The sequence below is a fragment of the Squalius cephalus genome (genome assembly GCF_949319135.1).
Source record: "Squalius cephalus genome assembly, chromosome: 8".
Classification (NCBI taxonomy): Eukaryota; Metazoa; Chordata; class Actinopteri; order Cypriniformes; family Leuciscidae; genus Squalius; species Squalius cephalus.
Window position 1 is genome coordinate 10,680,393 of NC_137129.1, and position 13,961 is coordinate 10,694,353.

Sequence of the window (13,961 nt, forward strand, 5' to 3'; positions counted from 1 at the left end):
ATTTATTCTAAATTATTAGTTATTATGTTAATTACATTAACTTAAAAAAAAACTAGATATGACCAATATGTGAAATAACCATTTTATATATCATATTTATGGCAATTCACTATAAAATATTGGCTAATTTAGAAATTAGTTTTCCTCCATGCAGGTTAAAAGAAATATTGGTCTGTTGACATAAATAATAAATAATGTAATCTACGTATAATTACAAAAATAACTCAAATTTATTACAAATAATTTTAAATACATTTGCATAGTAAAATAAAAATAACTAAAGCATGTCAATTGCTATTGCATTTTTTAAATGTATTTTTTATATGTAGTATTTTCTCTTTATGAAAAAGAGAAGAGAAGAACAGTTTAAATTAACGAGGAAACCATTCGTTTTTTTTTCACCAGGCATTAACTAATATTAATTTGATATCTTCTAATTAGTGAATAACACGCATTTTACCTTTCTAATTTCGACATGATAGCGATAGTTATCAGCAGAGGAGATAACTCAGATAAGTCCTTCATGTTCACAGGGTGGGCTCAAAGTTACCTATTTTCCCTAGAAAAATACTTTCCCAATGAAACTATTTTGCCTTTAATCCAGAGGAAACAGTACGAGGCGGTTATTGCTGGTTTATAAATTGTCAATCATGTTGGTACTGTAGGAAATTACGCCACCCACTGGGTGACAGGATTTAATAGCCTAATCCTACAGTATATTTTTTACTATATGTTTGTTTGTATTTTGATGTTTTTTGAACCCCCACATCATAATCCCTATATAAAATACGACTAAAACGAATGTGTATTCTTTAAAACTGATGATATTTACATCATTATATTGTAAGAACATCTCAGTTTCTATCCATTTTGTCAAAATAATATTAGTAGGCTAGTTTATACTAAAATATATGGGTTTCAACTCGATGCCCTTCATCAGTAGGCTTAGGATACATTTAAAGTGATTGAAAAAGTGCATTGAACTTCGAGATGTATAGGCTACCTTGGATCACTTTGATTTAGACTACTTAAAAGGCACATTTTACTTAATGTAGCAATTAATTTAAGCAGCAGCGTAATTAAACTTGACGCTTTTTATTTAACCTAGGCTTTTTTTTTTTTTTTTTTTTCTTTTTTTTACCGTGTATAGAAAATATATGTGTGTGTGAAAGTGTGTAAAAACAAATTAAAAGACAATTCGATAAAACACAGTGACCGTAAATCAATTAAACAATTTTCCTTTAAATCAAGCTCACTAAGGTAATGTAGTATTTGACAAAACGGTGTTGCTAAAGTTTCAGAATTTCACGGAATTCATTTAAATGTATTAAAACAATGGATCAAAAGCTAAATTTACAACGATGATTCAAGATATTGATATCGAAACCCTATCAGTCCATCTCCGTCACCACCAGGATAATACACCTATGCACGCACTCATTATAACGCCAACCAGCCCACCTGTCCCGATCATCACGACTCGCGCGACAAACATGGGGCGACGTCTTTAATGTCAAGCACAGCGGAGGGCGTGAAAGGGATACAAGGACTTATTAGTTCGAGACGTGTAGCTCTATAGATGAAAAAGCATGCGGAAAATGGGTGCAGTCATTGACACAAAAGACCCCTGGCTGTTCGTCGTCACCCCCATCTTCCTTTAACACGAGTCCCCCCTCCTCCTCCTCCCTCTCCCTCTGACCGAGATGCATTGTGGGGGAAGTCGTTGCCATTCGACCTCTGCGGGGCCTGCGCGGACGCAGACAGAACCCTGAAATTCATTATGCCTTTAAAACCCCTATTTATTTCCGCATAACCTACATACTCTCACCAGGAGGCCGGAGCGCAGGAAAACGGCTCATTTCATGCGGAATACTTTATTTAACAGAGCTGCGATCGGAGTTTTGTTTTGTTGAGAAAGTGTAGATTATAATTTATTTCAAGAAAATGTCCGGAGAGCGAAGCCGCAGGTCGCTGGCTTTCCGAGGAGGTGGATTAGCCGTCACCGGTGCCAGTGCCGTCGGAGGAGGCAGCAACGGTAACAGCTGTGAGGCCCCGGCTTGTCAAGACCGACATTTGAACGGGAACAGGCCGGATCAAGAGGACGACAGGGATTTAGGGGCGAAAGGACCATCGCTGGGGAAAGTCGAGGGCGGGGGGTCCGTCAGCGACAGCACGGAGCCGGAGGAGGACGAGGACCCGGAAGGGGGCAGTTGGACAGCGGGGAAACATAATGACAAAGGCGCTTTAAACAGCGTAATGGTGAAAACCGAGGGCTGTAAGTGGGCGACCGGTAACGGCGTGAACCGGGAGGACGGTAGCGCGGGAGAGGCGGAGGAAACGGCCGCTAGAAAGCCGCTGCTGGAGATGAGACCTCAGACGCTGTTGTTGCAGAAACACTCGCTCTTCCAGGACTCCTGGCTGCTAGAGTTTCCCTGGCTCAAATTCAGCCAGGAAACAGGACTGATGTCTTGTTCCTGGTGCCATAACATCGCCACCAAAAACAGCGACGAGCTGATAAAAGGCAGTCGGAATTACAAGCGGGCCTTGCTGCTGAGACATCACCTGTCCTCGGAGCACGGCAGGAATGACCCGACCAGACAGGTACGTCTACACTGCGATATAATGGGGACGGGGACACTCGGATAGGCGACGAAGCCGAGCTGGGCTGTGCTATTCGTTCTTTACTTAACGAATGCTGATGTTTTTCCGTGTCTTTTTGGAGCGGGAATGCTGTTTAGCGAGCTAACAGGTCTGTTAGCAGTAGACTCAGGTCGGAGGTAGCAGGTTAGCATGTGCGAGCTAACTGGATCAGCGCTGTCAGTTAGTGAGATGAGCTGAAAGACTCACTCACTACTATGTGATTTAAATCGGTATTTGTACGGTCATTTGAAGCCTTATAGAAACTGGACCGCCGATTATAGCTGGGTAATCCCACTTTTATATGCTCAAATTTTCTATTTAGGTGATTTTGTGGAATGTAACGTTAATGTCAGATAGCCCTTATTAAATAGACCAAAAGAGATTGTGGCTCAAAATGTTGTCCTCGTTTGCTTGACTGTTTCCTGCATTGCACTGTAATTATCAACCGTGGTTGTCATGGTAACTAACCTGATTGCCACAGAGGTCACACAATGGAAAGGGCCTGACCCTGCTACCTTTGGGGAGCCGCACCCCTTCCCAACCCCCTCGCTGTAAAAAGTGACCTCTGGCACATCTCACCCTCCCCTTTTAGTGCACCTAAATTAGAGGCATTGTGTTAGGTGACTCCCCAAGATCCAGAGATAGTGTGTCACTTGGGCTGGAGTGAATTATGTCATCTGTAACGACACGCAGGCCACTGCAATGAACAGAATAAGATAAGGATTGAATGAAACATATCAGCATCTGAGAACCACTTTTGTAAGTACAATGCACTGTAATAGTGAAATATAATTCGTATTTGATCTGGATGCATTGTATATTCCCAATCATGTCGTTTAAGATATTTGATCAAATTCATTTCATTCCCTGTCTTTTATCAAGTCACATAATGACTGTTGCCATCCAGAAAGATGCCGTGTTCCTGGTTTTGCAGTAGAATCCCTTGGGATTGCGCTGTATGATAATGTCCAGTCAGTCTAATCAGGGTGACACAAAGTGTTTCACTAACTCAATTTATACCCCTCACTAATTAGGAAGGAACGGAGAGATTACTGCCGCCTCCCTAGCAACAGAGGGGTTAAGACTCTACAGCAGATCAGAACCCTGTTACGCTTTCCTGTTTGTTCACTTTCAAGTGACCCCTGACAGTCAACCTTTTTTACAATACTTTTTTTGTTGTTTCTGCGTAATATATGGAGTAAATGTGGTGCTATATTTATTACACTGAAGTAGACACAGTGTATAACACACATACATGCACAGCTGCGATTCTATATTGTTTGTACATATTTTAATTAAAAATTATGCAACCTGTTTGCGTTTTGACCTCAATGTGCACTGGTACGATTTGCGACTCTAAACTATGCAAAAAGCTGGTAACACTTTTGTGTTTAATTGTGTTGAGTTCAGTACGCTACTCAAGCAAGAGGCATTGGCGTAGCCTGCCGAAAAGCAAAAGAGGAAGAGTTTGCGTAATAACTGAACTGCAAAAATATTTTACAACGGCGACATAACATCTGAGCTGCAACAGTGGTCCGTGATCGTCTGTCAGCGCTCGTCAAAGTCAGAATGATTGAAATGGTCAATCAAATCAGAGAAGGCGGTGTTTAACGTTCAACGAAAGCCGAGCGATGAAGTATTAACAGTCAAAAACTGTGTTGTAAGAAGTAGCTGAAAATTAAATATTTGGCAACTGTTTCATGATATAAATGACCTATATATCCTTATCCAGGGATGTTTTGTCATTTTTTATTAAAAGTATATATGTGATTCATAATGCAATGACTGTTTGAGGTTGTGCGTAGGACAATCATTTAGCCTATTAAAATCAGCATGAAATGGAAGTTTCTACTCTATTGTGACGTATATCTGAGCGAAACGGCCCAAACTAGAAAGAATGAAGGGCGGGACTTCATTTTGTCCATTGGGAATTGATCGGGTCGTTGGATCGTTGTGGTTTGCTATCGCTGTGATGTCATGTGAGTGACAGGTTGTCCCGCCTTGTGTCAGTAAACAACTCATCAGAGAAGAGATGTCGCTACAAGAGGGAGAGGAAGTAATTTTGATTAAAGATTATGAAGGCACATAAAATAAAATAAATAATTATGACGTGCATGCATAAATCATTCATAATAAATACTGCAATATCCCATAAAAAACAAGAATTGCCCATATTGATTTCATGGTGGTCACTACATTTTTTTAATATATATAGGCCTATATATTATTAATTTTCAAATGCATTACTTTACCATGCATGTTTAGTACTTTTATAGGGTGGGCTGTATGATATATCATAGTTTGCTATATAAATGTATCCGCCTAGCACAGGAATGCTTTCCTAAAAAGTTATTTTCAGGGCTCCAGACAAAAAAAAATTAATTAAGGAGCCATTGGCTCCAATAAGGGGAACAAATAGGCACCAAATAATTTAAGTGCCACAAAAGAATAAACATGTTTTAATTTTGTCATGAGTTATCACGTCTGCCCTCCTTTTACAGCTTCAGCATTTTCATCCATCTTGTGGATGTCCTGGGAACTAAGATTCACTTAAGTAGGAACTGAATTGTTTTTCCAACTTGAGAACTACATACAGTCACAAAGAATTGTTCAGAATCTGAGCCAGTGTCACAGACCATAATAATGTAACAATAATAATAAATGTTTCTGACGCTGAAAGCTGATTCTCGCTGCATACGCCCATGCATATGTTGGCGCTAAAACTCTACGTTTTTTTTCCACATGCAACTTTGCTGCACGTCGTCTCATTTTATTACGTCAACACAGCAAAAGATGTGATGGGCTACTCAAGATGTGATGTGATCTCAATGAAAATACTTGCAAATTAATATTTTTGGTCACAAATGGAGCCCTGTATTTTACAGAGGTTGATGAAGAGTCATTTGATGTACTAATATTGAAGATATACAGTAGTCAACATTTTAAGTGGATCAAAACCTTTCATCAAAGTTATTCATGAATTTTGAACAATACCTTTTCTTGTTTGAACTTTTTCAACTTTGATGAACTTTTTGATCCACTTCAAATGTTGACTACATATATATATATACACACTTGTGATTCACTTGTGATTTTGTCATTGAAATCTCAGGAAATAAAGAGTATGATAGCGAACATGGAGGTCACGAGATCGTGGATGAATAGTATCTGTCTTAAAGTAGACAAATTGGGCAAAACATTAGGATGTCTGCTGTCCGGGGAAAGAAAGGCTGTTCTGATAGGCCACATCCTCCAATAGCCAATTTCATAATTGTGATCTATTATGTTCTTCAGTGCAGTGTCTGTCCGTCATAATGGGCTAAATTTCTTCACTGGTCCATATCAAACTCCCGTAATTCAATTACCCCTAAAGAAGGGTATCTGGGTTGCCTCACTCTCCAGTCTGGACTTCGCCCTCAAAGTATTTGGCCCCTCTTCCCGTTATTAGTGAGCTCCAGTGAAGACGAGGGTCTCCGCCCCTGTACTGTCTGCCGCTGTGATGTATGTGTGTATTGGGAGGCTTGTTGTGTTGTTGGTGCTTGTGGTTGTGCTGGTGGGGGAGAATTCCCAGGAATTTTGTATCGATGAGCCCTGCTCTTTGTTTGGAGGCCCAGATCCTGGCATTCCCCTCCCACACCTTGGGTCAAGCACACTGCTGTATTGTTCATGCATCTGGATGAGGGGACCAGGCGCTGGCCTCAGGGGCTGGGATGGCTCAGGAAGACTATGCGCAAGGAAAACAAAACCGCCGTCCCTGTTGTCTGAGGCACAATGTCCCCCTAACGTGCTACTTGTGTAGTGTATTCTCACTTTGGCCTTGGTAGGTGATAAAGGCACGGCTCGCTGTAGCTGAAGGCTATGTGTTTAAATTTTGGGGAGCCATTGTTGGTTTACGCCGGTGAATGGAACATGTTGGAAGTGTACAATGGAATAATGGGTGTTGGCAACTCGTCGCCTGAAGAGCTTTAGACGGCTGTCTGTTCAACTGTAGCACAGGAGAACGACAGCGGTATTGGTAGTGGTTGTAAAATGTTCCCGTTTCACATCAAAATGAAAGTCTGGGGTTGGAAACCAGAAAGAGAAACCACAGCGAGTTTCGCATTCGACATGTTTAAACAGAAAAGAACCAGTTTCCTTTTTTGTTTGTTTTTGATGTGTCTCATTCCGAATATGTTTTTTCTTTGATATATTTACACTGTTTAGTAAGAGTTTAGGGTTGATAAGAAAAGGTTTTTAAAAGAAGTCTCTTATCCTCACCAAGGCTGCATTTATTTGATTAAACATATTGTGAAATATTATTACAATTAAAAACAACAGGTTTCTGTTTAAATATGTCTTAAAATGTGATGTATTCCTGTGAATGGCAAAGCTGAATTTTCAACAGCCACCGTGATACTTTTTTTTAGGATTCTTTAATAAATACAAAGTTCATATAAAGTTCATAAGAACAACATTTATGTGAAATAGAAATATTTTGTAACATTATAAATGTATTATTGCTTTCACTTTTGATCAATTTAATGCATCCTTGCTGAAGAAAAGTATTATTTTCTTTCAAAAAGACCCTAGATTTTTAAACACTTGTACAATGAAAGGCAAACATCTCAGGGTTTCTCGTAATATCCAGGCAATTGTGAGCGTAAAAAAAAATAGTCTGAGAAACACAATTAGCATCAACTGTATGAGATCACAATTTTGGTATTTATAGATATTGTAAAAGTAATGTTTTCCTTTCATTGTACAGTTTGCATAGTTTAATGGTGTACAAAAGTGGAACGCAAACGACCCAGTTGCGAAACTCTAGACAATAACAACAACAAACATTCAATTAAGAAAAAGACCATGTCGAATTTCAAACTGTTACCACAGACTCATTTTGACTGATTTTAATGGGGGGAATCCTCAGAAAGCATCTGCTCTCTTGTAGTGCGTTTACACGTGGCACATCTGGAGAAAGGATGAACTGTGTGTGAGCATATATGAGAGAAAGAAATGGAGGTTAATTCTGGACTAGTATGTCCTGACACCCACTCTAGACTGCCACCTCATCTGTCCTCTCACCATAGCTTGGCTTGGCACACAGTCAGGCTCTCTCTCTGGATAGACAGAGGCGAACAATAGTGAGGACATTGTGACACCACAAACGAACGTTCATTCTCGTCTAACACCCCCCCGTTCCTCCACCTCCTCCTCATTCTTCAAACCTGCTCTCCACCAGACCCCTCTGAACTCAACAGTGCTGCCATTTAGACTATTTTCTTCATTTTAAAGAGATGGTTTACAGAAAAAATGAAAATTCTCTCATCATTTACTCATTAAAATCATTTACTTACCCTCATGTCATTCCAAACCCATATTTGTCAGTGTAACCCAAAAAGAGAAGAATTGAAGAATTGTCTTTTTGCATAGCCTACAGTTCTCAGTCAGGCCTGCCATGTCCCCTTTATCAAAAAAACAAAAAAAACACAAAAAGCTGTTTTCAAACAGGTTCTCCAAACACGCAAATATCTGCCATTGTTTGGTCAAACAGATATTACCGTCCCAAACTCACACCATTGGTTGAGCCTGTGTTGCTGGTCAGGATTCTCAAACAAACAGAGAAATGTAATGAAATCAGCACTGAGACGCAGTATTTGCACAAAAAAAACCTACATTTTAAATTTCAATCTGCTCCTCACACACAACTATAATATGACTTCAGAAGACTTAGAATACAGTGCAGTAATACGGACTACTTTTATGATGTGTTTTTTTTTTGTTTTTTTTGGTCTTTTGGCAGCTTGACAGCTCCTGATCACTAGACAGTAGCACAGTTCAGTTCAGTTACAATTATAACAATTCAACCATTATGTTACAAAAATGTCTATTTCAAATAAATGCAAATGTTTACATTCTATTTATGAGAGAATCCTAAAAAAAAAAATGTATCAGATTCCACAGAGACATTAAGCAGCACAACTGTTTTCAAGGAATAAATAGCATTTTAATTGTGATATTTAACAGTATTGCTGTTTTTTCTGTATTGGATTTGGAACAAATACATGAAGCATTGGTGAGTATAATACAAACATAAAAAAAAATCTAACCGACCACATTTAATTTAATTATATTGTAAAGACAAGACGAGCAGTGTGAAAATACTTTGCAAAATTATCTTTTGTGTTGAAATGAATCATACAGATGAACATGAGAGGGAGTTGATGACAGAATTTTATTCCTACTCTGATTTTGTAATTCCAGTTGTGTTTTAGTTGTGTTCCAGTGTGCTAGGGAATTGTAAGTGCTTTCTTCACAAAGCTTCAGTGTAGCACTAAGCAGTAGTGAACAATGAGCCTGGAGGAAAGGACTGGCTTTGTGTGGAGAAATGGGGTTGCTCTCTCTCTCTCTCTCTCTCTCTCTCAGTCTCTGACTACTGGTTGGGCTTGCTGTAGCTGGATCAGGCTACAGTAATAACCCCATCTACCAGGACAAGCCCAGCAGTGTGGAGGAGGGGTCTTGGAAAGCCTCCGCCCTGAGAAATAGATTTAATCTGAATTACTCCAGCAAAAAAAAAAAAAAACAAAAAAAAAAACAGCTGTGTGGTAGGAGGGGGAAAATGTAGGGTGATATACATTTCAGCATGGATTAGGATATCTGCTTTGCAGTCCAGAAATATATTGTGTAGATTCACTCCCATTGGTAGGTACCAGCCGGTTCTCTCTCTCTCTCTCTCTCTCTCTCTCTCTCTCTCTCTCTCTCTCTCTCTCTCTCTCTCTCTCTCTCTCTCTCTCTCTCTCTCTCTCTCTCTCTCTCTCTCTCTCTCTCTCTCTCTCTCTCTCTCTCTCTCTCTCTCTCTCTCTCTCTCTCTCTCTCTTAATTGTGAGAGCAGATGATGGAGATTGATGGTGGGATGGGATAATGGCCAAATATTTCTCATCTTAAAGCGCATTAACAAGGGCACAGAGCGTGCATCCTGTAAGCGGGGGTTTTACCAGTGCAATAGTTCCCACAGTATTGCAGCTTTCCAGCCTGTTAAACCAGTTCTATTGTCAGAGTTGTCACTGTACACCTGCCCTCCACGTTGTGTTTACACTGTAGACTCATGCTGATTGTCATTTTTGTTTGTTGTCACTCCACTAGGAGATGGAAAGGCCTGGGGACGTGGAGAGCCTACAGGTGGAGGTGGAGGACTACAGGAACAAGCCCAACGAGAACTCGTACTGCTACCAGCTTCTGCAGGAGCTGGACAAGCAACGCAAGAGCGGCATCCTCTGCGACGTCAACATCATGGTGAGCGGCCAGATGTTTAGGGCACACAAGAACATCCTGGTCGCCGGGAGCCGCTACTTCAAGACCCTCTACTGCCTGACGAAGAGCGAGAGCTGTGACCAAACTACGATCACGCACCTGGATGTGGCGGCCGTGCAGGGCTTCTCCGTCATCCTGGACTTCCTGTACTCCGGCAACCTCTTCCTCACCAGCCAGAATGCCATCGAGGTGATGTCCGTGGCGAGTTACCTCCAGATGACCGAGGTGGTCCAGTCCTGTCGCGCCTTCATCAAAGATGCCCTCAACATAAGCATCAAGCAGGAAGCCCCTGACTCCGTGGTGGTCGACTACAACAAGCGCCGGACGGTGGCGAAAGACTGCCAGGGTGCCGACAAGAAGCCCAGCAACTTCTGGGCCACCAGCATCCTGTCCAAGCTGTCCATCAAGGCCAGTGGACACGTGAAGGATGAACCCAGCGACGTGGAGGTGTCCGGGGGAGAAGGTTGCGCATTGGGAAGCTCCAGTTGGGGAGGAGAGAACTCGTCCGAGTCTACAGAGATGGAGCCGCAGGGTCCGGGGCAGGTGTTCATCTGGAACGGTCCAGATCCCGGCACTGGGGTGGCCATCAAGAGGGAGGATCGTCCTGAGCCGGGCAGCAGAAAACGGAAAAAACAGGCCGCCAAGCGCTTTGTCTACAACATCCCACCTGAGCCGGAAGAGGGTTTCGACGAGGGCATGTTCATCCAACCATCTGCCTCCTACACCAGAGAGGACTTCTCTTACCTCTCAGAGAATGCTGGTATGTTACCCATCATGCCTTTTTCTCCTGTTCAGGTACCTCAATGGCTCTTCCAGCCAAGTCCTATTCAAATCATCAGTCACTACAAATTTATGTGTGATTAATAAAAACACACCCAGCAAGTTTACATAAAAAATGTTTTTGTTTCCTTGTTTGTTGGAAATGTCTATTGAGGTCTCTCAGGTCAAGGGAGTTTGGTTATTTGAATAATGTTGCCGGCCTATTGTGTAGACTCATCAGCGCACTTCAGTGCTGTCATTAGGATTGTCATGTATGACAATAGTGTTTTTGACACCTCTCTCACACTCACACAAAGGCCAGTATGCATTTCTGTAAAGCCTTTGGTAATGGTATAATCAGTGTTTATCAAAGGCTGAATACACAGCCTTGAGGAAGAGCTCATGCCTTTTTCCAAATAGCATGTTATCATACTACTAGAATTTGATATGTAGAGTACATACTGTGCAAATTTTCAAAATGCAGATGGTTTACGATCTAGGCCTACTATTTCAACACATTTCCAAACAAAGTTGATTAGTAAAATGGCTTGTATCTGGGGATGCGATTAGATCTTAGGTTGTTTACATCAATTTAAATATGGTTATGATCTAACATTTTGTGTAGTCTATTTAAAAAAGCATTTCATATACAGTATGCAATTTTGTAGTAGGCATGATACAAAAACTGTATACTACTAAGACAAAAAAAAAAAGTTCACTGGTATTGCTATGAATGGGAGAAAGTGCAACAAGCAGCAATATGGTGGAATGAGATCTGCCTATCGCCACTTGGTAAAGTCATTGCATCACTGCTGCTGCCAAGCTCCGGTTCCCATAGAAACAGTCAGTGTACTGAAACTCATGCTTTGGACTGGCCAATCAACCTAAAATGTACACATTTTTTAATGCTATTTGAGCATAAGAAACATTTATTGCTAATTTAAAATGTTATTTAAGTGTGAGTTTGGCAAGCACTTTGCTTTCAGTGTTTTCCATTCAAGTAGATGGTAGTTGGTCTTGAGTGATATCACTGTCAGGAGGCGCTGCAAATGCGGCCACCAAGTGAACAGATTTTCAGGGACTTTGGCCTGATGCAGTAGATTACTTAGTAGAAACAGACCTTGAATCAACCTCTTTTGGTTTTACTGTGCCTTATATTATATTATATTAATTATACTATTATAAGTTAGCTGATGTTCAAAACATAAGCTTGATATGTTGTCACATCCTTTCTTTTGAAGCAGGAATATCTCTTGTAATTCTAAAGCACATTCTTACACACGCCCCAACCTTCAGCTATGGCAGGCATCCAGCTAAGGTCTCGCATTATGTTTGCTTCTCCTCAGGCCCTGTGTAGCTCAGGGCCACAAGACCATCTTCCCTTTTTAATTAGAGTGGCCAGTCCGTTTTCTTCTGCCCTTATTAAGGGAGTCGACCCTCCCTCCACCTCATACCACAAAAACCTGTGTAATCTCCAGTCTGCCGAGCTGTCATGCTTCAAACTCTCTGCCCCCATTAAGCAGAGCAGCGTGTGGTATAGTATCATGTCTTAAGTGACGCGGTTCTGAGGAGTGGCTTTCTCTCCCCGTCATCGACTCCTCTAATGCAGGATAATGAAGTAAAGCGGAGGAAACGTTACCCTCAGGCTTCCTAAACACTCTCAAATGCACTTAGCTCGTATTCCTGAGGGCACTTAAATGTGCAGAGCTGACGGCTCACACCTGAAAGGCATGTGTGTGTCGGTGTGTTTGCCTACACATGCCTACGTATGCTTACGTACTCGTCTGTGTACTTGCTTCCACGTTGACTACCCACTTCCTTTTTCACACATGTGTTTCACACATTTTTTCTGTGAGGGGTATGTTGCTTATTGCTTAATGCCTGTCAATTTACAAACTCTATATAAATATAATATAATATAATATAATATAGTATGTTGCTTATTGCTTAATGCCTGTCAATTTACAAACTCTATATAAATATAATATAATATAATATAATATAATATAAATATTATGGGTAGCTTCATCCACTGAGAAATCAAAAACCTTCCGTGCGTGTATATATACACATAGCTCTATATTAAAGATCAAATATCTTCTAATTGGCTGTAGCTGTCACGCAGTGTTATTTATATACAATTATAGTATTAATTAATATTTTGAATTAGCTTTTATTATAATTTTTTTTTTCAAAATCTAAATCAGTTAACTAAAAGAAACAGTTTTAAAAGTTTTAGTTAACAATAATAACGCTGGTATCATGTAACTTTCACTTTCGGTGTGAGCAGGCAATTTACTGTTTAAAAAAAAAAAAAAAAACCTTTTCATGTTGCGCCTGAATGAGCCCTGTCTGTTCTCTCTCACACATCACACAACAGGATCCGTCACCATAAATGCTTGACTCCTTTCCAAACAGGATGGTTGAATTGTTAATTTGCGGTAGTGACACACACACACACATACACAGGCACCACCCCCGATTCCCTCTTCTGAGGTGCAGCGCTGCCAGGGGCCGTCCCGCCCTAATCCTGCTAATGCAGCCCAACTATCTCTGCCATTCCAAATATTGACCCAGGCAGAGTGGACCCACTGCAGAGGTACTTACAATGGGATCTGATGGCTTTGGCCCGCCAGCCTGCTAATCCACAGTGTGTAAGATGATCCACTGTTAGGGCTTCACCCATTTATTTACACATCATATCGCCTTCACACACCCACACAGACACACATTTACAGTTGCTGCCTTACGCAAAGTCGTGATCTTTACAAATAGCCACATATAGTGATGTGAAATTAAGGATTTATCGCTGATGTGTTACAGCGTGAGTGAACAGTAAGGCTGGAAAGTACAGCTACATCAAAATACCTCACCAAAATGTTGCAAGCACGAACCTCAAAGAGCGGTATTGTTTCTATGTGGTTATTTAGTTAATGCTAATGCACTTGCGTACTTGCATTATATTTATATACTTTTCTGAAAATAACAATGTGTAGTTACTAGCTAGAAGCGTTTGCATTCATATCATTGCGTAGTTGAGTATATTTTGGGCCTTTTCGAGCCTGTTGGTGTTTCCTTAGGGGGTTGTGATCAGTCTTGGGAAATAAAGGGTGGGGTCGGTGAAAACCTTGAGCCCATTTACCACCAATCTTTCAGCTGTGGCCTAGCAGGTCTCATCCAGCATACTGTAAGATTCCCAGCGAGGAGAGTCTGGGCATTTTCACAATCTTTGAGCAGTCTCATGACTCGGGCCTGGCCATTGAGATTCCAGGTTA

General features: G+C 40.9%; 1 protein-coding gene across 1 annotated transcript in view; it reads left to right on the top strand.

Moving 5' to 3' along the window:
* The first annotated feature begins 1,692 nt into the window (after positions 1–1,692).
* The window catches only part of zbtb10 (zinc finger and BTB domain containing 10), a 17,132-nt gene continuing 4,863 nt past the window's right edge, over positions 1,693–13,961 (top strand). The window contains exons 1-2 of the mRNA XM_079879631.1: positions 1,693–2,601; positions 9,760–10,687. Coding sequence (XP_079735757.1) covers positions 1,945–2,601; positions 9,760–10,687 — 1,585 coding nt within the window. The 5' untranslated portion in view covers positions 1,693–1,944. The remainder of the gene's footprint in view (positions 2,602–9,759; positions 10,688–13,961) is intronic.